Here is a 22,927-nt window from a genome sequence, read left to right as displayed (position 1 = left end):
GTTTCTGCCTCCTGAGTTCTGGGATTAAAGGCGTGCACTACTTTGTCTGACTGCTTGCAAAAAAACATTTATATGTATTATAAAAATTCACATTATAAGGACAAAAGTGTTGCCACATGCCACTTAGAAATGAGATTAGCATTTTGTTTTTTCCTATTTGAACTGCCAGGAGGAAAGGCACCCCAAATACACGGCTCTCTCCAGACATGTTCTCTGATGAGTTCCTCTTTTGTTTCTCACATTGCGCTCGCTCACCTGTTTTGTTTTTTTTTTTTTTTCATTTTCCTTCCTCCCTGTTTGTTTTGCTTTTCTCTGCAAGTTCTCTTACTACAGCAGCCTGTTGTCTCTGGAGCATAGTGTTGTGTCTCGTTCCTGAAGGCATGTTTCATTGTTTATTCAAATTGTTTTTCACAGCATAGGTTTTAGGCCCTCACATTGCTTGTTCTCAGTTATTTTAGACCTCTGTTCTCACTCTGAAAGTTTTTCTCAGATATCTCATTAAGTGTAAGCCACAACTGTAATCCTAGCAACTCAAGAAGCAGAAGGGGAAGCTAGCCACAAGTTCAAGGCCAGCCTGGTCTACACAGCGAGTACCAGGTCAACTTGGGCTACGGAGTGAAAACTGCTTCTGTATGGACAATGACAACTGGCTGAGAGCTTTCTGTGAGCTTCACCTGCTTGGGGGGCTCTTGGTAAACACCCAACCTGTGGATCCATTAGACTGCAGGCCAGAGTTCCCTGGAGAAAGTCCCTGCCTATCTCCTGCCTGTGGTCTTGGCCACTGCTGACCCAGGAACAATGCGGGGTTATGCAGCAGTCAGAATCTCTTCTTGGTTACAGGACCAGATTTCTATGGTCCCAGATGCCATCTATTTTCCTAGAACCTCTCGGTCTCATGCTGGGCCTGGGGAGGGTCATATGTTGAGTTGGGACGTGGTCTGTGGTTATCAGCTTTACAGCCTCTCAAACAGACTCTGAGGGCTGGGGCTCTGCACTTGCCTATTACATGCAAGTTCTTGGTTTAACCCACAAAAGAGAGGGAAAAACAAAGCTATGAGACAATTCTCTAGGTCCCATCTTTACTCCCAGCTCCAGATACTGGGAACCCAGCTGTGGAGCTTTGAGGTGCTCTACTCCAGCAAGGCTGCTGCCCTTGCGTGCCCTGCTGCTGAAGGACGCCTTTGCTCTGCCACGTGTTGTTTTTCACCAGACCCCCGCTCCCTCACATCCAAAATCTGATGGTGGTTGTCGCGAACGAGGCTGTGTCTGCAGAGACTGACTGGAAAGGCAGCACTGTGGAGAGAGACTGGAAGGCTGCATGTCCAGAGGCCTAGCTCTCGTCCTCTCTAACAGCCGTTCTCTGGCCACCTCTGTGTCTGAACATCCTGTGACAGACAGATCGAAAGCTTCCACCAACCTGAAAGCTAAGGACGCCATCAGACAGCACGTTGGCCTATAAGGAAGCTTCCCCTCCCCTCTGTAACTGCCTCTCTGATGCACCACTGGTTTAAGTGGACTTGCCTTGATTCATGACTTTCTTTGCTCTGTAAAACCAGACAACCTCACGACACTGCTTCCACGTTGGAATAAGGAATTTGGGAGAACGTAGATCTGTGTTCTGGAACCACGGTCCCACGGAATGGTCCAGAATCAACTACTGTTTCTTCCCTGTAGATGAGAGCTGCGGCTGTGGTACTGACTCCGCCCTCCCTCGTGTGTCTTCGTGGCACCATGCCTTCATTTGTGGCTATTTTCAGTACGGCTTGAGGTGAATGGAAACTCAGCTTTAGTCAAAGCGGCTGATTTTTTTTTTTTTTGACGTAGATGTGAACATTTTAGATGCTGTGGCTGAGGTGGGATTTGAATCTGGGTCTGCTGCTTTGACGAAGAGAAACCATTTCTTTATGCACAAACATGAATGGGCACTGACAGCAAAGGCATCATCAGACACAAACCCTGGCCTTTGTTTTCAGGAACTACTTTAAAACTACTATAAAAGTTGGAGATACTGAGCCAAAAAGATTCCTGAGCACCCACCGGGGTGCTGGATAGTGTAGGTCATAAGAGAGTGAGACTGGAAGTCTGTATAAATTACTCAACTACGAACAGGAAATGCTTATGTGACAAGCCAGAGGAGATGGCGGTCCTCTCAGCTGCCGAGTCAGAGTCACATCATGAAGGTCACATATTCAAATGATATCTTGGGCAGACGAAGGAAAATAGCATTTACGTGACAGGAGAGTGTCATAGTACATGGATTTATTTTGGTAAAGGAAATTCTAAACTTTGAGAAAGGGCTAGGGGCACAGTTCAGGTAGAACACATACCCTGTGGAATGCCATCCGTAGTATTACAAAGGGAAAAAAAAAGCTTAGGAAAAACTCTGTCAAAACAATGGAGCCCATAGAAATCCTGAGCCAGCGGTGTTACTTTGATGACAATGACCTTGTGTGGCTCTCTGAGTATGTTCTCCACCTATCTGGAGACATCTTTCTAAGCCTTGCGCCTTGCTTTCATCATTTAACACATCATTCAAAGCACTTCAATAAAGCAGCGCTCGTGCTGGAGAGGGGCCTCGCAGGACTGGATGACACACCAATTAACCAAGCGTGTCGAGCCAGCCTGCTCTGCGCCTCAGACTCAGGAGACTGGGAGCGAAGCTGCAAACAAAGGCGGCAAGAGCGGGGACAAAGTGAAAAGAGCAAGTGTGCACTGGAGACGGACTCGCGTCTGACTCCTGCAGAGACGTCCATCAGGACACCGCTTACCCCAACCTCAGCGAGGTCTGCGAGAGCCCTCCCGACAGCCCCTCAGCAAAGGCCTGTGGGACTGCAGCCTTTCCAAGGGAAGTTTCTGATTGTTTTCTTTACTTCATTTAAAATGGTTTATTTATTTCTTGAGACAGATTTACACTATGTGCCCTGGCTGGTCTGGAGCTCAATACATAGACTAGACCAGATCTGTCTGCCTCTACCTCCTTAGTGCTGGGACTAAAGGTGTATTCTACCATGTTCAGCCTTGAGCCCCCTCCCCATGTGAGTGTGAGTGTGTGTGAGTGCATACATGTGAAGCATGTGACGGGGCACACCTGGGCCACACTGAGTGTACATACTGAGGTCAAGGAGCACTTCGTGATCATTGCACTTTTAAGTAGGTTCCAAAGACCATCAGGCTGGCAGAGCAAGAGTCTTTACCCACTGGACCATCCCACCAGCCCCTGTGCATTTTTTAAAGATGAGGTCTTCCTATGTACCTCAGGCTAGCCTCAAACTTAAGATCCTCCTGCCTCCACTTCTGGAATACTGGGGTTCCAGATGGGCTCCACCATGCCAGACACCTGGTTCCTTTTTAATATGTATGCTTTGTGCGGGGCACACAAGGTGAGAGGAGGGAGCACACTGACTTTCCTCTCTAGAAAAGCCATCTTGTGAACACGGGGCTGTTTACCTCCTGTTTAGAGGGTTATGTTGTGATTCAAACGGCATAATATGAACAATAATTAATTAGGGAAAAGCCAAGGGAGTAGACTCTTCCTCAGTCACTGTCTGCGAGATGAGGTAAGTACTGCACAGCTTGTGGAATTAAGATGATGCTCCAGTGTTTCTGGAATCCCCACCCGCAGGATTAGGCAAAACCCTTCAGACTCGGTGAAAATAAAGCCCTTGTTTTTGCATGCCAGGCCTTTTTTATCCTCAAGTTTATCCCTGAAGTACTGACGGCAGCACCAGGTGAACAAGTCTAAACATCACCCAGCCACGGGGCTGGCATGAGCTTTCTAAAAGTGGCAAACAGGTCTTCTGGGATGGGAGGACCCCCCCGCCCAGCTCTTCGCAGCCCGGGATTCTCAGTCTTGCTGGTCTCACATCTGTCCACTCCTTTACTCTCTGCATTCCCACACCAACTCCTGGTGTGTCCTAATGGAAGAACTTAAGTCCACATGGGTTTTCTCCCCCACTACAAAGGGAGCCCACAAAACCCACACACTGAGACCTCCTTTCTTTGGCTTCATAACCAATCCACAAGGGGGGAGCCACAAATGCTTAAAAGATCTGCATGAAAACTGTAAGAACACAGCAGAGAAGGGGCCGATCGCGCCCCCACCCAAGAACCCACTGCCCTCAACTCAGGTTGAATAGTCTTACTTCAATCTTTGGGCTACTTTGCCCACTCCAAATATTTCACACAGATGACAACATCTGGAGGAGACCCACTTTATCCCAGGAGCAGAGGGCTGCTGACCTGAGAGAAGAGGGGACAGATAAAAGATAGTCCGATATTAAAGGTTCTTTGCTTAAGGCACAAATGTAACTGTCTGTGATTCTTTTTTATCTGCACACTTTAGAGGCATGTAGCATTATCTTTTATGAAAGAGTGTGGCAAGAGGTCTTGTTACGACTCCCTATGGGGGCCATGACAGTATATTAACAGGGAAGGGGCAGCAGGAAGGAGCTGACAAGGATGGACCTTGGAGAGGAAGGTTTACAGAACAGGAGGCGGGGCCCTGGGGGTGGCAGCAGACACAGGAAACTTTCCCATTTGTCTCTATTTGATTCCCGGGTGCTTCTGGGAAATGCCCTTGCTTAGTTTCCTATTCTGCTGCCCATCTTTTATTCTTCTGGCACAGATCTCCTATGGGAATGGACTGCTGGCTGAAAACATGCTGAGAAGGTGTGCCCACATGTCAGGAGACTGTGGGGAGCTTACCTGCCTACACTGCCATCTAATCCCTCCTTAAGGGCTTACAGCAGTCCACCAGAGTGGGCTGAATGGGTAGGGAGGGCTGGTGGCAGACCCCCTACAAGACCAATTCCACTCAGAAGTCAACCCTTGGTCAACCCCTGCTCCCCATGAGGGCTTCACCCACACCTTTGCTGAGACCTGTCAGGTGTCACTGCAGGGTTCTAGCATCTTTCTTCTCTATCAAAGCAGGGTCTTCCGGTTACGTGGCCAGTGCTCTGCAGAACCTGCTGTGGTATTACTTAAGTTGGTCACATGTCACTTGTTAGTCTAGTGGGCCAGAAGCTCTAAGAGGATGGGGACAACACCTCCCCGCCACCCGTATATTCCTTGGGATGACTTAGTTAAGCCCCTTGTCTCCCTTGAAAACTTTAAGCAGACTTCGCCTCATGACTCATTTCATCTCATTCCTTGTAAACACAGAGCATAAAAGAACCCTTCTCTCTCTGGCCCTCATCCAGCTATGGGGTGCTCCCTCCCTACAGTGCACACACTGGCTGACCCCTCCCTACAGTGCACACACTGGCTGACCCCTCCCTACAGTGCACACACTGGCTGACCCTTCCCTACAGTGCACACACTGGCTGACCCCTCCCTACAGTGCACACACTGGCTGACCCCTCCCTACAGTGCACACACTGGCTGACCCCTCCCTACAGTGCACACACTGGCTGACCCCTCCCTACAGTGCACACACTGGCTGACCCCTCCCTACAGTGCACACACTGGCTGACCCCTCCCTACAGTGCACACACTGGCTGTCTCCCTCCCTACAGTGCACACACTGGCTGTCTCCCTCCCTACAGTGCACACACTGGCTGACCCCTCCCTACAGTGCACACACTGGCTGACCCCTCCCTACAGTGCACACACTGGCTGACCCCTCCCTACAGTGCACACACTGGCTGACCCTTCCCTACAGTGCACACACTGGCTGACCCCTCCCTACAGTGCACACACTGGCTGACCCCTCCCTACAGTGCACACACTGGCTGACCCTTCCCTACAGTGCACACACTGGCTGACCCCTCCCTACAGTGCACACACTGGCTGACCCCTCCCTACAGTGCACACACTGGCTGACCCCTCCCTACAGTGCACACACTGGCTCCCTACAGTGCACACACTGGCTGTCTCCCTCCCTACAGTGCACACACTGGCTGACCCCTCCCTACAGTGCACACACTGGCTGACCCCTCCCTACAGTGCACACACTGGCTGTCTCCCTCCCTACAGTGCACACACTGGCTGTCTCCCTCCCTACAGTGCACACACTGGCTCCCTACAGTGCACACACTGGCTGACCCCTCCCTACAGTGCACACACTGGCTGACCCCTCCCTACAGTGCACACACTGGCTGTCTCCCTCCCTACAGTGCACACACTGGCTGACCCCTCCCTACAGTGCACACACTGGCTGTCTCCCTCCCTACAGTGCACACACTGGCTGACCCCTCCCTACAGTGCACACACTGGCTCCCTACAGTGCACACACTGGCTGACCCCTCCCTACAGTGCACACACTGGCTGACCCCTCCCTACAGTGCACACACTGGCTGACCCCTCCCTACAGTGCACACACTGGCTGACCCCTCCCTACAGTGCAATGTCCCTTTTTATTAGGCTTCACATTCCCAGGGCCTAGTAAGATACTGAGGCTGCATATTTCAATATATTTATTGGTCATATTCCAATCTTTCCACCTGGTCTTTCTGATCCTCTTGTTTCCACGCCTGTCCTTCTATAGTCATGCTCCACAGAGCACTCTGTGACCTGCTAAAAACTGAAGTCAGACCACTTACTCTCTGAAGCCCTGAGCCTGGGGGTATGTGACCCAGTCCCCGGCTACCTCTCATTTATTTTTTCCAGCCTTTATCTTGATAACTCCACTCTAGTCAGGTGGGGGCTCTCATTTTCTCATTATGAGACTAGCCAAGTACAGTAGTGAGAAGGAGGAACAACCAATTTATATCACTCACTAGCTCCTTCAGACTAGCCTGGGTACGTTTTCTTCCTTTCTTTTATTTTTGTTTAGGTTTTCAAGTACCTCTGGCTTTCCTCAAACTCATAGAGATCTGCCTGCCTCTGCCTCCCAAGTGCTGGGATTACAGGTGTTTACCACCACTGCCTGGCAGATATACTTTCTTAACAGAACTTTTTTTTTTTTTAAGGATGATATCATAGATCCCAGACCGGTTTCCAACTCACTACACATCTGATAAAGATGATCCTGAAATTCTGATCCTCCTGCTTCCATCCCTGAATGTTGGAATCACATCCTAGTCATATGCCACACATGCAAGTAAGCCAGGGCTTCATGTGTGCTACGCAATTACTCTCTCAACTGGGCTATATTCCCAGCCCTCCTAACAGTGCTTCTAGGCTTCCAATAGGCGAGGGTGCACCTCTGTCTCCAGCACATCTCTCCAGCTGCTGGAACTACAGGAAAGAGAGCAGCAGCAGTGCTGTACAGAATGTCAGTCTGCACTGGGGCTCAGACCTGAGCCTGGTGGGGCTGCAGGCTGGCCTAGGGGCGCCTAGAAAACTAGTACCAAAGCGAGTACTGCAGCCTGGGTCTTCTGTGTCCAACACTGGATTCTGAACCATGAGATGAGACCTCTCAATTGTTCTGCGCTGTATCTGATCATTTATAAAACACAACCAATGAGAATGATCAAAACACCAAAGGGAAATTCCATCCCAGCAAAGCCTGAGTCCCACAGGTCAGAGGCAGTTTTTCTGAGATAGGCTAATACTAGAGCAAGCCCTGGGGATCCTGCTATCTACTGGCTAACTTCAGCCTCTGGGCTGCAGTGTACACACTACAGTTCCTCTTAGACGGCCTTTCAGGAAAAGGCAGAAGACTATGGTTTAATAAACATTGAGCATTTGATCTTGGCATTCTTCCTGCTGTGCAGGTGAGTTGGGTCTGGAGATATTTCCTTCCAAATGCAATGGTATTCATGCGTTACAAAGAAAGATCACAGAAAAATGTACTTGACCAAACAAAAGCGATAGGATTGTGATGGAGACTTCATCTGTGGGGTTATTTAAACATGTTCCTATTTTTTTTTAAAAAAGGCTTCCTTGATGGGAATGGATGGAATTGAAAAGCTTTTCTGAAAGCCTCAGTGAGTGCCCAGGTTATCTGGGAGTGCAATTCTAGTGAGCCAGGTGTCTTTCTAATGCAAGTTGTATGACTATTTCTTAGCATGGAGTTCTAATGGGGCCGCACCTGGCTCGCTGAGGGAAAAAAATCCATTCTAAATACAGCAATAAAGAGTAAACACATAAAATTATACAACATACACCCCCCACCCCATCACCACATCACCTCTACCCTATATGCACATATTGTTTATTAGAATGGGGTAGGTTTTTCTTCTTTAAGAAAGAAAATACAACATATATATCCAATGACTATAACTGATTTTTTAAAACATCCCCCTTGGATGTCACATATGCACATTCCATGGCTGCCATCACCCTGCGCTGTTATGGAGTCCGTGTGCAGAGAACAGGCCTCCAACCTAAGCAGGGCTCCCACCCAGGGAACAGTTCCCACCCACGCATTCTAGGAGACTTGGGCTGAACTGGTCTTGGGTAGGGCTGACAAACTGTGTTTTCAAGAAGCACTTCAGGTATGTCTTACACACGTGATGTGTGAGAAGCAGTGCTCTAGAATAATGCAGACTTGGTTCGAAAGTCACGTGGGATATCAACATGAGGATTTCAGAGTCAGGCGGTGTGCACACACACTGGGTGGGGGTTTGTGGTATTCCTTCAAGACCTCCATTCTTCCCAATGGGATGTATTTGTACAGACGTATCAATGACAGCAAACAGCAACATACCTCCATGAAAGAGATTCCTAAGCTCCACACGTCAGAGTGGATTCCATACTGCTCTCCTGAAATTCTTTCTGGCTGTAAGAAAGCAGGAGGGAACTTGTGAGCTGTTGAAAGTTACCCCAGGCAGCACACACTGGATGTAAGCTCAACATGGGGAACCCCCATCATCTGCATGGCATTTACACACAGCAAAACAGTTTCACATGTATGCATATATGCATTCTAGAGGCAACAGAGAATCCTGCACGCAGTTCCCATGGAAAAACCATTACCACTGTTTCACTAATCAAGAAATTGAAGGTTCCAAGAAACCAGTTAATGGGGCAGAAACCAAGGTAGCAAATGAGCTAGGACTTGACCCTATGTCCATCTCCCCCCAAACCCAGTGATCTTAACTGGGGATGCACAAACTGTGTAAAGTTGTATGTGATTTATTTGAATTTGGGTCAAAGGGTCTTGAAGACTTAAGTTTTATTTTTAACTTTTTATCTGAAATAACTTCAACTGTACATGAGGGTGAGAGCCTGAGGCTGGTGCAGAAAGCAGCTATAGTCCGTCACCTCCTGTATAGTCTGTCACCTCCTGTATAGTCCGTCACCTCCTGTATAGTCCGTCACCTCCTGTATAGTCCGTCACCTCCTGTATAGTCCGTCACCTCCTGTATAGCCCGTCACCTCCTGCCACTGCTTCATTCCATGCAGCAGAGTCTTCTGACAGAATCAAGGGGCCACATGGGACTCCGCCACCCCTCCGGGCTGTGCAGCAGCTGCCTGGTCCTGAAAGCTCTACCACACATACTCTGTTCCCCAGGGTTAGCAGTATCCTGAGTCAGTGCCTCCTGCTCTGCCCTTCCAGGATTTGGCCTCCCACACATCACTTACAGAAATGTTTGCAGTGACTAAATAAATGGACAACTAAATTCTAAATATGAGGTCCCAGAAGACTGCAATAGTCGCTCAAGTCTGCAGAGCTAATCACAGCAGGGCTGAGATCCTAACTCGCACCCCATCTTCCAGCGTGACAGGTCCTAGGAGGTATTTCTGTGGAACTGGCCACCCAGTTATGGGAATAACAGCATGACTGCCATTGCTATCATCAACAATGCCAGCTAGTCTAGCCAAATTGGTGAGCTCCAAATTCAGTGAGACGCTATTTTAACAAAAAGCAGGTAGAGACAACCAACACTGCTCTCTGGCCTACACACACACACACACACACACACACACACACACACACACACACCTGTGCACACACCTCCACACACACAGAATACTGTGCATTACTTTCACTTTTACCTACCACACTGCACTGCAATTATCCCTCTTCCTGTCTACTTCCCTCACAGGGAGGCCTTCAAACCCCATGCCACTACTGGCACATGACAGCATGAAGCCAGTGGGGGCTGCTAAGGGATGTTCATCACACATGCGGTTCTAAGCATGAACTTCACCCTTCATATATATTATAGCTATCATGTCCATCAAAAACTTAGAATGAGGGCAAACGAGGTGATTCCATAGGTAAAACTGCTTGCCTCCAAGCCATGTTCAAGTCCCAGAACTAACATGGTGGAAGGAAAGAATCTACTCCCAGAAACAGTCCCCCGACCTTCACATATGCTGTGGCATGGGTGTGTACCCATTCTCTCTCTCTCTCTCTCTCTCTCTCTCTCTCTCTCTCTCTCTCTCACACACACACACACACTCTCAAAGACACATACACATTCACAGATACACATTCTCACATATACTCAGACACTCTCACACATATATACACACACACACACACACACTCACACACACACACTCACAGACACTCTCACAGACACACATTCTCTCGCACACACAATTTAAACAACAAAGAACTCATGATGGTGTGCATTCTGAAACCCTCTAGCCTTGTTGAAGAATACAATCAAATGCTGTCTCCCCCCATCCTTTTTCCGCTTCCTCTCTCTGACTTTTCTATCCTCAAGCTGTGCATTTCTCTAGAATACAGAGAAAATAAACAGAGAAGTGGCACTCCCACACAAAACATCTGGGTGGGCTGGACGGTGAAATTAAACACATTTGCTTCAGTTGCCCACTGAGCTACCAAAACAAATACAAACCGAGAACTGAAAATAAAACACAGAAAACTGAACTAAAAGAGAAAAATATATAAAGAGTGAAGTCATTCACAAATATCAGGTGGCAATAAGAGATGTCCTTAAGACAAGGTTCTGGCTGCCTCCAGATGGAGAAATTATTACAGCGTGCAGCAAAACAAGATCCCTGGTGGAGGTGAAGCAAACGTAGGCAGCAAGCTCTGAGGCCCAACCTACAACGCACAAGACAGACTCAGGCCTCTGTGACTGACTTGGGCACGAGATGAGCCTCGGAACCTCACGAATGTAGAGTTAGGATATAACGGTCTGAGGGTGCAGCCGCAGTGGCACGCCCTGTCCTCTCCCCTCAAGTACGATATGAAAGAAGATCAAGCCTACTACCACCAGGTACTGTATTGTTGACAGAGTGCTACAGTCAAAGGCCGGCTGCTGTTACTGCCTCCCCTGACAGCTGCCAACAGTGCGGCAAGCTATATAATAAGGACAGTACAACTCTTGTCTCAAGTACCTCTCTCTGTGTGACTAAGCCAAGAGTACATAAAACCAAACAAACAAACAAACAAACAAATCCTGGCCAGTTTCTGACTATGCCCCCAGAGCCGAAGCTACAGAGGTTCTTCAAGGCAGCACTGTTAAACTGGCACACTCCACTCCCTGCAGCTTCTGCCTGTGACTGGGCGTTTAGCCAGGAGCCATATTTAGTTAACGGATTCCAGGACTGTTTATGGCACAACACTCCTGGGTGTGACTGGCAGGAGCATGAAGACATCAAGGTACATATTTTATCTCTTCTGAATAGGGAGTTGCTCTTCAGTCAGGTTGCTCAGAAAAATATCAAACTCAGTGCACAAACCCAGGCTAGCATGCTGTCTACACATGTACTGTGGTGATGAGCTTTGTTTGAGGCGGGCAAGGTCACACCCCCACACAGCAAAATGGTCAGGCAGGGTCAGGTAGCAGGACTGCAGACAGAACGTTCAGATCACTAATAATTCCCTGTGTCCAACACGCTACCAGGTCCAATAAGGCCTTTAAGAAAGATGCAGTTTGTTTTATGTGCATGTATGTGTATGTGCATGTGTGTGTATGTGCAGGTGCCCATGGAGGCCAGATGTCCTGGAACTGCAGGTACAGGTAGCTTTGAGCTACCTGATGTGGGAGTTGCCAACCAAACCTGGGGCTTCTGCAAGAGCAGCGATGCTATAACCACTGAGCCATCTCGTGTGTGTGTGTGTGTGTGTGTGTGTGTGTGTGTGTCTGGGGACCGTGCACATCCATTGTCCTCTTTGAAACGTGTATCCTAAGTCTGTGTGCATCTGCTGTACCCCCCACCATTCCCTCGGGATCTTCTTCATGCTGCCTTGACTACTGTCTTTTCTTTGTCCACCTTGGAGGTTTGACCATCCTAAAGACTCTGGTATTCGCTGGGCACTCCCATGTGGCATTTCTCTGTTGAGGACATTGCATTTTATCCTCTCACAAGGCTGTGGTACATATACATTGTATACAGAGGATGGCACTGGGTGTCCTCCTCTAGTGTTCTCTTACTCCACTGACAAAGTAGTTTTTGTCCCCAACTTGTAGCTCGTGTGTGCCCCAGCCCCAGAAACCTTCCTGTCTCTACCTCCCAGTGCTGGGGTTACGAGCATAAGGGAAAGCAGCCCAGCTTGTACATGAGAGCTTAGATCCAAACTCTGGTCTTCATACTTGTGCTTAAGCGTTCCCACTTGCTGAGCCTTTCCCTGAGTCTCCACTGACACAGTACTCTAGCCCACGTTCCTCTTTAAAAACCAGCAGCATGAAGATCAAGCAGGTTTGTAAGTACCTTCTGTATACCCCATTACAACTATACACTATAGCCGTCTTAATTTCTATGCATATACTTGGTACAACCAGACTCAATTACGCCACTTTCAGTGGTGCCATATAAGAGGGCGTCTTTCCAATTTCACCTGTGCCTCCTCTAGATTCACAGCATGGAGCGTCTTCAGTGGAGACCAGTTCATGTAGCTGAAGGTACTTGACATGTGTTCTGCTGGCATATACTAGGGGCCAGAAAACGTCTGTTTTTTTTTCCTGTGAAAGGCCAGCCTGGAAACAGTTTTCACTTAGAGGGATGTATGCAACTGTACAACTCAGCTGAGCTCAGCTGCTACCATGGTGCTACTGACGTCACATCCAGCCCTAAACTAACACCCTCACCACTTCCAGTAAAACTGTACTCACAGAACAGACCTGGGCTGGGCATGGAGGTGCATGCTTTAACCCCAGCACCTAGGATGCAGAGGCAGGTAGATCTCTGAGTTCAAGACCAGAGCTTCACAGAGAGACCTTATCTTGACAACAAACAAAAACTTTAAAATAATAAACATTATAAATAAATAATAAAAACAAATAAACAAATCAAGAAAGAAAGAAAGAACAAGTGAACAAACAAAACAGAGGCCCAGTAGCTATAGTTTGGTAACATTCAGCACGGAATCTCACATCATAGTCAAAACTACAGACCATAAGAGCTAAAACAGGACACAGCAGGGGTTTATATGAAGCTGAAGAGCCCAGGCCTTCTCCCAAGGGACCAGCAACAGGGACAGCAGTTGGGTCAATGTATCCACTTGCATAAAAGGAGGGTCCTTTTCACGCTCCCCCAACCTAGGCTCTGGCAGGCACCTGGCTAACCAGCGCCTAAGAAAGGGAGCGGAGCAGCAGCTCTTCCCTTCCTCTCTCGCTTTCATCGCTTCCTCCCTGGGCATCTCAGCTTTCTGCAGCTTGAACTACAAAGCTGATGACTAGAATTCATTCACCCAAGAAACAAAGCAATTTCAGCTTTGCCGGTCTGAGCTAACGTTTCATAATTTTAATCCTCACACTTTCAATTAACATATGGACGCATCACATTCATCCATAAACAAAAAGGGAAAAAAGTAATTTCTTTAATGTACACCTGGGAAAGACAACTGTAATCTGGATTTGTAGCTCAGATATGATGCAGTTTAATTATCAGAGCAATTTAAAGCCACCGAGAACAGGATGGGCAGTGGTAAAGTTGTTTCATGGACTGCGTCTTTTCCTTCCAAGTCAAGCTTGCCTAGTCGCAGCGGCTGCCATTCAGAGGGCTTTGCTCCCTAGAAGAGGGACTTAGCAGCTTCTTTCACCCTGAGGGAGTCACGGAGGGCTCTAACTTTTAAAAAGCAGATGCGATAACTTTCATAACTGATCTACTTTTTCCACATTTAATTAGAGAAAAAGCAAAATGTGAATTTTCTTTAAAATATGAAAACCGAAATAAACTATTTCAACCATCTGAAAGAAAATGAAATGCTTTGCATTGTTCTGAGAATATCAAGCTGTAGACCCAGGTTCTGCTCCATAAAGGATCCTATAAAAATGATAACACATGGACAAAAAATACTGAAAATAAGGTCCACGGTTCTGGACTGGCAAAATGCTTCTGCAGGTAAGGGCACCAGCTTCTGAGCCTGACATCCTGAGCTGGACCCTCAGGACCCTCATGGTAGATGGAGATATCCACATCTGCACGACACCCCCCAATAAGTAAATAAAAATATAATACATTTAAAAATATTAATGGTATATACTCATACTAAAATCTTTTAAGTGTGTGATATCAACAAAGCTCCTTAACCTGAGAGAGATTGCTTATATAAATCTGGAACCATAACAGTAAAAATCAATTCTAAACATTGAAATAAAAACCAGACTCTAGAGGGAAAGGAAGGAAGTGGGGAGGGGTGAAAAAAACAAACAAAAAGACTCTGAAATGAGACCAGAAAAGCATTCTCCTTGGCTCCCCCCCACTCTCACCAACTCTTGAAGGGATTAAGAAAACCAACAAACTCAAGACTTTTATAGCCACAAATAACTTCTCTTGTTTCAAATGGGAAGAAAAAGAAATGGAACAACTTATCTTCTGATATCTGCACGAATTTAACAATTAAGAAAAAACACAGAGCTATACACTGTAGAGAAAACTAAGTGCATAACATCGGGAGATCCGTAGGTAAAGACTGCTGGTGAGGTGAGGGCCTGGCCTCAGAACAGCCAAGGTCACTGACTCGTGCCTTGGTGTATATTAGGGTTTACTAGGATTAATGAAATAAGTGGTGTGGAGAAGTAGCCAATATGCTGTCAAGTGCAATTCTTCTGTAGGATTAAACTTCAAAACTCAGCAATTTCACACTTGAACCACCCAGTTAAGTCAAGGAAGTGAGGTAAGTTGATAGCCCAACCACAAAGCCTTGCATGCTCTCAAAAGACTTGAAAACTGGCGAGGGCCTGGATTGACTTTGTAACTTAGGACTTACTAGTTGGAAGCAGTGGAATTAATTTAAGGATTATACATTTCCATGTACATAAAGATAAAGACATTGGCTTTAAATGTTATTTTTGCATAAGTTTACTTACTGCCATATAAGCATTTGTTCCAACATACGTCTTGGCTATAGAATTCACCAGCTATGAGACAAAACGGTCTGTTAGAACAATATAAAGATAATGTGGAAATAAAATGGGCAATTATTCCCCATTTAACCTACAATCAGCACTCCTATAAATCAACTAAAAATTATGTAAAAGGGAACAAATTCATCCACAAAGGCATTAAAAATGATTAAATCTCTCTTTTCTTTTGGATGTGATTTCCAATTTAAACAAGCACAGCATTACGGTTTATAGCAGATAACCTTAAACAATTCACTTAAGCGTGATGCTCAGCGCTTTAGTGCCCCAAACCCGCCTGAAATAAAAAGTCAATTTGAAGTAGAATCTGAACACCCTCATCTTTCCGTCAGATGGCTCAAGAAGTGAATGGAGCCCCACGCGTTGCCAGGACGAGATGAACTAAAGAGGCTGGAGGGATAACAGACTTTGACAACTCATAATGCGAAGATGACCTTCGCTTTGGTCCTCGTGTTTGGATGGGAGGAAAGGTGGCTGCGATTCAAATCAACATTGCAGCACGCGTATGGGTCACCATCACTGGGGGTCTCAGGGGAGGCCCAAAATGGAAATTAATTAAAATTGGTGCTGCACATTGTGATGGCCCTCCACCATTGTTGCTCCCAATATTAATTTTTATTGTGGGCCAGTTGGGCTCCCCAGGCACGGCTCCCTCGCTGTCCTCCCTTTTGTCTGGCCAGAGCGCTTTCATAGCCAAGCTGCATAGCAATGAAGTTTGCTATTCGTAAGTAGTAATTACAACATCAGCAGTTTTTACTGTCATTAAACAATGAACAATCATATTCTGATGAAGGAAACTCGCTCAGAGATTAAAAATGAATAACGCGTGCCCGGCGATGAGCAGGCCTATAGCTCCTGTTTGTCTGGAAGCTAGGTGCTTTTCAATCCACAGGGCAGCGGAAGAGAGAAAAGACCTACCTGCGTGCTAACGCCGAAGTCACACAGCTTGACCTGTCCGCCTGTGTTTACAAGCATGTTGGAGGGCTTCACATCTAAAAGGGATCAGAAAGCTGCAGTGACTAACTGCACACCGACACTGCTTGTTTATAAAAGTACACACGCGCACCATGTAACACTGCAGAGATGGTATGCTAGCCCCACCCAAACGCCAATCACAAAGCTTTTCTCTGGAAGCAGAAGGTCAGACGCTATTCAAATGGAAGCCCATTCAAACCTTGACTTTCATCAATACGAAATACCACTATCACCCTAGCCCTCTCTCTTGAAAAAGAGCAGCTAGGTAAGAAAAAAAATGCAACCTTTTACATGTATATTCACAAAAAGAGTTTGTTTACACTGTGTGTGTATCCACTAAGTTGGGGCTCCCATCTAAGAAGTAGTAAAGTCAAAGGAAAAGGGGTGAGGGGGGGAGAAGAACAAAAACAAACCCACCCACACATCACTGGTAATAGGTCCGAGTTGAGGGGAACAATGAGAACAGGACACATGACCATCACCTGTGCTTTGGTGACAAATGCTATTTCAGCTAACACTCAGATATTGACCTGAAGATGCGTGTGCACATACGGATGCACACACGAACCTTCTTTCTTCATCCTTCCCCTTCCCAATGTCATTTTGACTACTGTTACAGCTAAGAAAAGAACTGACGTAGCTTTGCCAAGGCAGTCAGTTGGTAAATAATGACACAAAGGGTCCCTGTGAGCATCACCAGTGACAACAGGAAGCCTTCTCTGTTGTGACCTTCAGGGAGGTCACAAAACCACCCAAGAAAGACAAGAGCACACCACTTTTGATGGAACAAACAGCATGTGCTTAACACTTCATCTTGAATGGTAAAAGCAGTCCAGCATAGGCAGCTAGGTATAGCCAATATCCTTGACGAGCCTAAAAGTAAGAAGCTCATAGTTTTGATAAAATATTTAAAAAATAATTCTGCAGATGAATTAATCTTCCTTAATCTTTTAGCTTGCAGTAGGATATCCCACCAAATTATCTTGCAAAGAGTGCATATTTAACTCAAGTTTCAAGTTCCAACTCTGAAACTGACAGCTAATAGGCCCTACTTAGAGTGCGAGGCAGCGAAGAGGGGATTTCTTACATACTAGCTTATTCAGTATTGCCTGACTCCATGGAAGCAGGAACCTGAATCTCGTCTACCGACGGCCTCAAACCCCAGTCCCTGAAGATGGACAGGCAGGGATCAGCGATTGGCAAATGTTCAATGGAAGGAGAAGGCAGAACAAACAGAAGCCATGAGCTCATAGGATGATTCTTATGTGGATGTGTCTGTTTCAGTGGGAAGGGCATAACTTGGAAGCTGTCTCTGTGGTCCGTCCTTCAAGTGAACTGCATTATAATGAAAGCTGAGATGAGGAAGAATTCTTTGGGTTTAAGTTGCAGAAAGGCTGCTTGTTTGTTCCTTACTGTTCAGACCTGAAATAACGACACAGAAACTGTAGTAATTAAATCACTGCTTGGTCAATTACTTAAGCATATTGCTAGCTAGCTCTTACATCTAGAATTAACCCATCTCCATATTTTATATTTTACCATAAGGCTCATGGCCTATAATATGTCTGTCTCTGGCAGCTCCATGGCTTCTCCTTGACTTTGGCCTTCTTTCTCCCAGCATTCAGTTTAGTTTTCCCTACCTAGCTCTGTTCTACCCTATCAGGTCAAGGCAATTTCTTTACTAACCAATGGTATTCACAGCATACAGAGGGGAATTCCGTATCACCTCCCCTTTTCTGTTTAAATAAAAAAGAAGGTTTTAACTTTAACATATTAAAATTACATATAAGCCGGGCAGTGGTGGCACACGCCTTTAATCCTAGCACTCGGGAGGCAGAGGCAGGTGGATCTTTGTGAGTCTGAGACCAGCCTGGTCTACAAGAGCTAGTTCCAGGACAGGCTCCAAAGCTACAGAGAAACCCTGTCTCAAAAAACCAAAAATAAATAAATAAATAAACAAATAAACAAAAATAAAATAAAATTACATATAACAAGGCAGGTTTCAAGCAACAATTACAGTTACAACATTTATATCTACTTTATCTTTTATCATAACTAAGGAAAACTATCAATTCTTCAACTCCATCAAAGACTTCAGAAGGATATAATATTACCTATGTAAACAATAAGTTCATTGTAAGCAACTTCCAAAACTCTAGAATTGACAGAGACATCTCGCTGCCTGGACAGTCACCCAGAGTTGTTCTGTACCGTTGGAGCATCCATCTTCAGCCTACAGGCCCATAATGTCCGGCAGACTTTTCCATGAAGCAGTAAATTTCAAAGACAGTTCTGCCTGTATTGGTAGTTTGTCACTTTTTTCCATGCCCTGCACAATGTCTGGCAGACTCTTTTATGAAGCAGGAACCCCAAAGGACAGTCTCACCTTTAGGCAAGTTCAGCAGTCATTTCTCTGTGGGTCCTGCATGTCCAGGCAAGAGTAGTTTCTTGCCCAAATGGCTAACCGACTCCATAAGGTATGTCTCACTGTCATGAAAAGTCCTAAATTTTTAAACATTGTAAATGCCATATTCTGTAGTCTTTGAAAGGTTTGAAGAATGCCTATCCATCTGAAATACATATCTCTGTACATCTAGAAAACCTAATTAATGTTACTACGAGCTTGACTATCATGGATGATTATTAACCTATATTTTTATTAATTATACATTACATTTTAAAATGAGCTGCATAAACACAACACCTTAAGCAAGAGCAGAAATACACACACATACACACACACACAAATATAAATTGACCTTAAATTTGTATCAGTAAACCAAGATCCATACTAATGCAAATCTCTATAGCACACAGGTTGGCATAAGCACTTGCCAACTAGCTCCTAACCTCTCTTTTTCCATGATTCCCATATACTTCTTACAGCACTGCCATTTTAACCCTTAAGTATGACATTGATCACATCATTTCTCTCCTTAAAGATGAGGTTAAATATATTCCTTGGCACATTTTCCCTCTCCAAGAATAGAGTTGTGTGTATGTATGTGTGTGCGTGCACACACACACCTGTTTAGCTACTGTTTGTTGTTAAGACAAAGTCTTGCAGTGTTGCCTGGGCTGGACTCTATTTGTCCTAGTTTGTTTTCTCTTGCTGTGATAAACACCATAACCAAAAGCAGCCTGGAGAGGAAAGGTTTTACTTCAGCCTACAGCTTACAATCCATCATTGAGGGAAGCCAGGGCAGCAGCTCAAGCAGAAATTTGAAGGCAGGACAGAAGCAAAAACCATGGGGGAATGCTACTTATTGGCTTGCTCACCTTGGCTTACTCAGTCTACTTATATAATCCAAGATTACCTGACCAGGGGTGGCACTGCCTACAGTGGACTGAGCCCTCCCACATCAATCAATCAAGAATGACTGCCTACAAGACAATCTGATGGAGTCATTTTCTCCACTGAGGCTGCCTCTTCCTAGATGACTCGAGGTTGTGTCACACTGACAACAAACCAAACCAAACAGAAACACCAGCCAGCACACTTGTGGTCCTCCAGCCTCAGTCTCCTAAGTGCTCAGATTATAGTAAGCATCAGCACACCTGGTTCCATGTTGAACTTTCAAGCGAGCCTCAGCAGCCAGTAGGACATGGCATAGCCAGAGAGGCCCAAGTCACCCCTTGCTGAACTGAAGTTCATCTTAAATTCTACTTACCCTGCTTTATTTTGCAAATCAGATGCTTATTATATCAGCTTAGAATATTTTAAATTCAGATGATCTACTGTCTTACATTTTGAAGTCAGATCTACTTTGGCTACCACAAGTCCCTGCCTCCCTGCTGCACTAACCTCTCAGGCCACCATGACTTCCCTTGAGTTTCTACAGCATTGGCTGACGCTTGCTTCGAACTGGGCATGTCACACCTCACTAGCTGTTTACTGCACTAGTGCCATCGCCGCAAGAGATAAATTCACAGGCTTGGGAGACGCCGCACACATCTCCATACCTGTCCCCTTTGCACACACATTGTGATTCCTGTCACAAGTCAATGGATTCAGGTGGAGACAAAACTGTGCTTCTGTCTTTTTGAACATGTACAAACTTGCCAGGGGACTTTGGACTTGGTTTGTAACATTTTAGCTTCTAGGTCTGCAGGGAGATAATAGTTACTTTGTTAGAATTGAAAAACTATAAGAATTAGCTGAGACAGTGGATAAAACATTGCTTCTAAAACTGTCAATGCTATAACTCAAAGCAGAAAATAATTTCCAAAGCACAGTAAGTAGAATTTATAAAAACAACTTAATGTTAAGAAAACCTTCTTGCCAGACCAGTGTCTACATTCCTCCAGGGGCTACTGAGCCAATTGGCCCCTTCTACAATTTGTGTTCAACACAACAAAGCAATTCTCTAAGACCTAAGATTCTTTAAGGCAAGCGTTGCCTATCCTCTGTCCCAAACTATCAAGTGCTTCCCAAGTCAACCAGAAACACAAGGTCCTCCCTTTAGTCTCCAGGGCTGGGTATGAGCTGATGCCTCCTCTGTACCTCCTGCCGCCCCCTCCCCCCAGCTCATCAGCCAGACATGCTCCTGCTCAGTGGCTCCTAAGCCTAGAATGCTCTGCCCCCTCACTCACGCATGGCTAACTCCTTCATTATCCTTAAATTCCTGCTTAAGTGTTACTGTGTAATGCAGGCTCACAAGCCAAGCTCCTTTCCCTTTCCCCTGGTTTAATTCTCTCTTTAAGCTTTAGCATTAGTGACGTCTTGTATCTTTATACAGATATCCGCACTTCCTGTTCTACTGCTTGGGAAGGAAAGCTCCATGAATGTACACGTTTCATTCCACGTCTGGAGTGGTGTTTGGTTGGCATGGGAGACATCTGTTGAAGCTATGGTGAACGAATGACGACCTGCTCAGCTGGAAGACACAAGCACTTGGCCCAAGGCAGTGCATCTTTGACTCAACAGAACCTTGTTTTAGAATGGGCACACTCCTAAAAGAGAGTCTTCAATGGGAGACAAGTCTGCAGTTATTTAAAAATGCTCACACAACAAAGGCTTACTGCTACTCCACCATGTAAAGACACGTGAGAAACATGAGTCAGCTCCCTCCCCCACCTCCCAGGTCTCAGAAGGTTACCCACAGCTATCCAAGAGCTGCTGCTACTTCCCAAAAGACTGCTCAGGAGATAAAGCACAGCCGTGCCATCCCTGCCGTTTCCCTTCTGGACAAACAGGATGATTCTTATAAAGACAGTGAGTCATGTAACTAAATGGCTCCCAAGCCTGGCAGTGCTGTTAAAACCTGATGCTTTCTGGGCTCCATCTCAGACAGACTAAATCAGAAACCAGTTCACTAGAGTCTGGATTCAAGCCAGCGCCAGCACAGAGGAAAGACCAAAGGAACCCACTTTTCTTTGCTTATGAGTAAAACATCTGCAAAGTTAAGAATATATCAAGAATTGTTTTATTTCACATTCATCTTTGGAGTCCCATGATTCATTTTTTAAAAACCAGTTTCACTGTAACCATTTTGCAGGTTGTTTGAGAGTCAGACAAATGTATCCACCAGGTGACCATAACTGAGACGGGTACATTTCCATCACCCCCAAGGTCGACAGTGTTCTGCTGCAGCCCACGCTGCCCTGACCTTCAGCCTTGGGCAACCACTGAGTGACTCCTGTCATGACCAGTGTGCCAGTCCTCACACGTTATAATTCCCAAATGTGCTGTCAGATTTGCTTTAAGAAGCCGGATGACTGGTGTTCAGGCACACATCTGTCATTATACTCAGAGACTCTTTGTTACTCCTAAATACGTAGTTTTCATTTTAATTCTTTGAGAATTTTATAATAAATACAATGTATTTTGATCATATCCATCCCCTCTACTCCCCTCCACCTCTCCCTAGACTCCCCCCCCCTTTTTTAAACATTGACTCCTATTCATGCTGCCTGTAGGTGCATGGCTGCAGGGCCATCCACTGAAGCCTGGAGCATGGGCAAGCTACTGGGGCCATACCACTGAAGAAAACTGGTCCCCCAATTGCCAGTAGCTCCTCGGCTGGAGGTGGGGCCTTGTGAGCCCTTCTATCTGTGCTGGGATGTTGACTGATCTTGACAGGCCACCACTGTGAGTGGTGCTCATGGGTGCAGTGCCGTGCACGGTGTGCGAGCATCTGTGTGCATCCATGTAAACTTTCTGGAGCTGGGTCTTTCCTTTTACCATGTGGGTCCCAGTGATCAAAGTCAGGTCGTAAGGCTTGGCAGCAAGTGCTTTTATCCTCTGAGCCATTTCACTGTGCCCTCATTTAAGAATTTCCTTTTAGCCCCTTACCCATTGTTTTGGCCTTACATCACAAGCCAACTCAAACCTTTCAGCTGTTCTCAACCTTCCTAGTGCTGTAACTGTTTAACACAGTTCCTCGTGCTGTGGTGACTCCAATAAAATCATTTTCGTTGCTACTTCATAACTAATTTTGTTATCGTTATGAAATGTAATAAAAATATCTGATATGCGGGATGGTGTTAGGTGACCTCCATGAAACGGTCATTCGATACTCCCCCAAAGGGGGTCCCAACCCACGTGTTGCGAGCCACTGCTTTAAAGCTATAAGGGATACAGCTTATAGCTGTATTACATTACATTAGGGCTTCAGTTGTCAAATTAAACTAAATTTGGATTCAAGTGACAGAATTTAAAGTGGACCCCTTTAAATGTTGGCCAAGAAGAGGTCCCTCGATTTTAGTTCTCCTTTATGCTGTGGATAATATCCACCTTATGGCTGAGCTACCAACAAGTCTAGTATATAGTCACTGCC

The 22,927-nt window shown here is 45.9% G+C and overlaps 1 protein-coding gene across 4 annotated transcripts in view; it reads right to left on the bottom strand.

The window, feature by feature from the left end:
• Map2k5 (mitogen-activated protein kinase kinase 5) overlaps window positions 1–22,927 on the bottom strand; it is a 224,972-nt gene that overhangs the window by 85,219 nt on the left and 116,826 nt on the right. For all 4 annotated transcript variants that reach the window (XM_075965562.1, XM_075965563.1, XM_075965564.1 and 1 more), the window contains 3 exons: window positions 16,092–16,165; window positions 15,120–15,170; window positions 8,591–8,662 (listed from right to left, as the gene is read on the bottom strand). In XM_075965562.1, coding sequence (XP_075821677.1) covers window positions 8,591–8,662; window positions 15,120–15,170; window positions 16,092–16,165 — 197 coding nt within the window. The remainder of the gene's footprint in view (window positions 1–8,590; window positions 8,663–15,119; window positions 15,171–16,091; window positions 16,166–22,927) is intronic.

Source organism: Microtus pennsylvanicus, chromosome 3 (genome assembly GCF_037038515.1).
Source record: "Microtus pennsylvanicus isolate mMicPen1 chromosome 3, mMicPen1.hap1, whole genome shotgun sequence".
Lineage (NCBI taxonomy): Eukaryota > Metazoa > Chordata > Mammalia > Rodentia > Cricetidae > Microtus > Microtus pennsylvanicus.
Note: the sequence above shows the minus strand (reverse complement) of the source record. Positions and strands in the feature narration are given on the sequence as shown.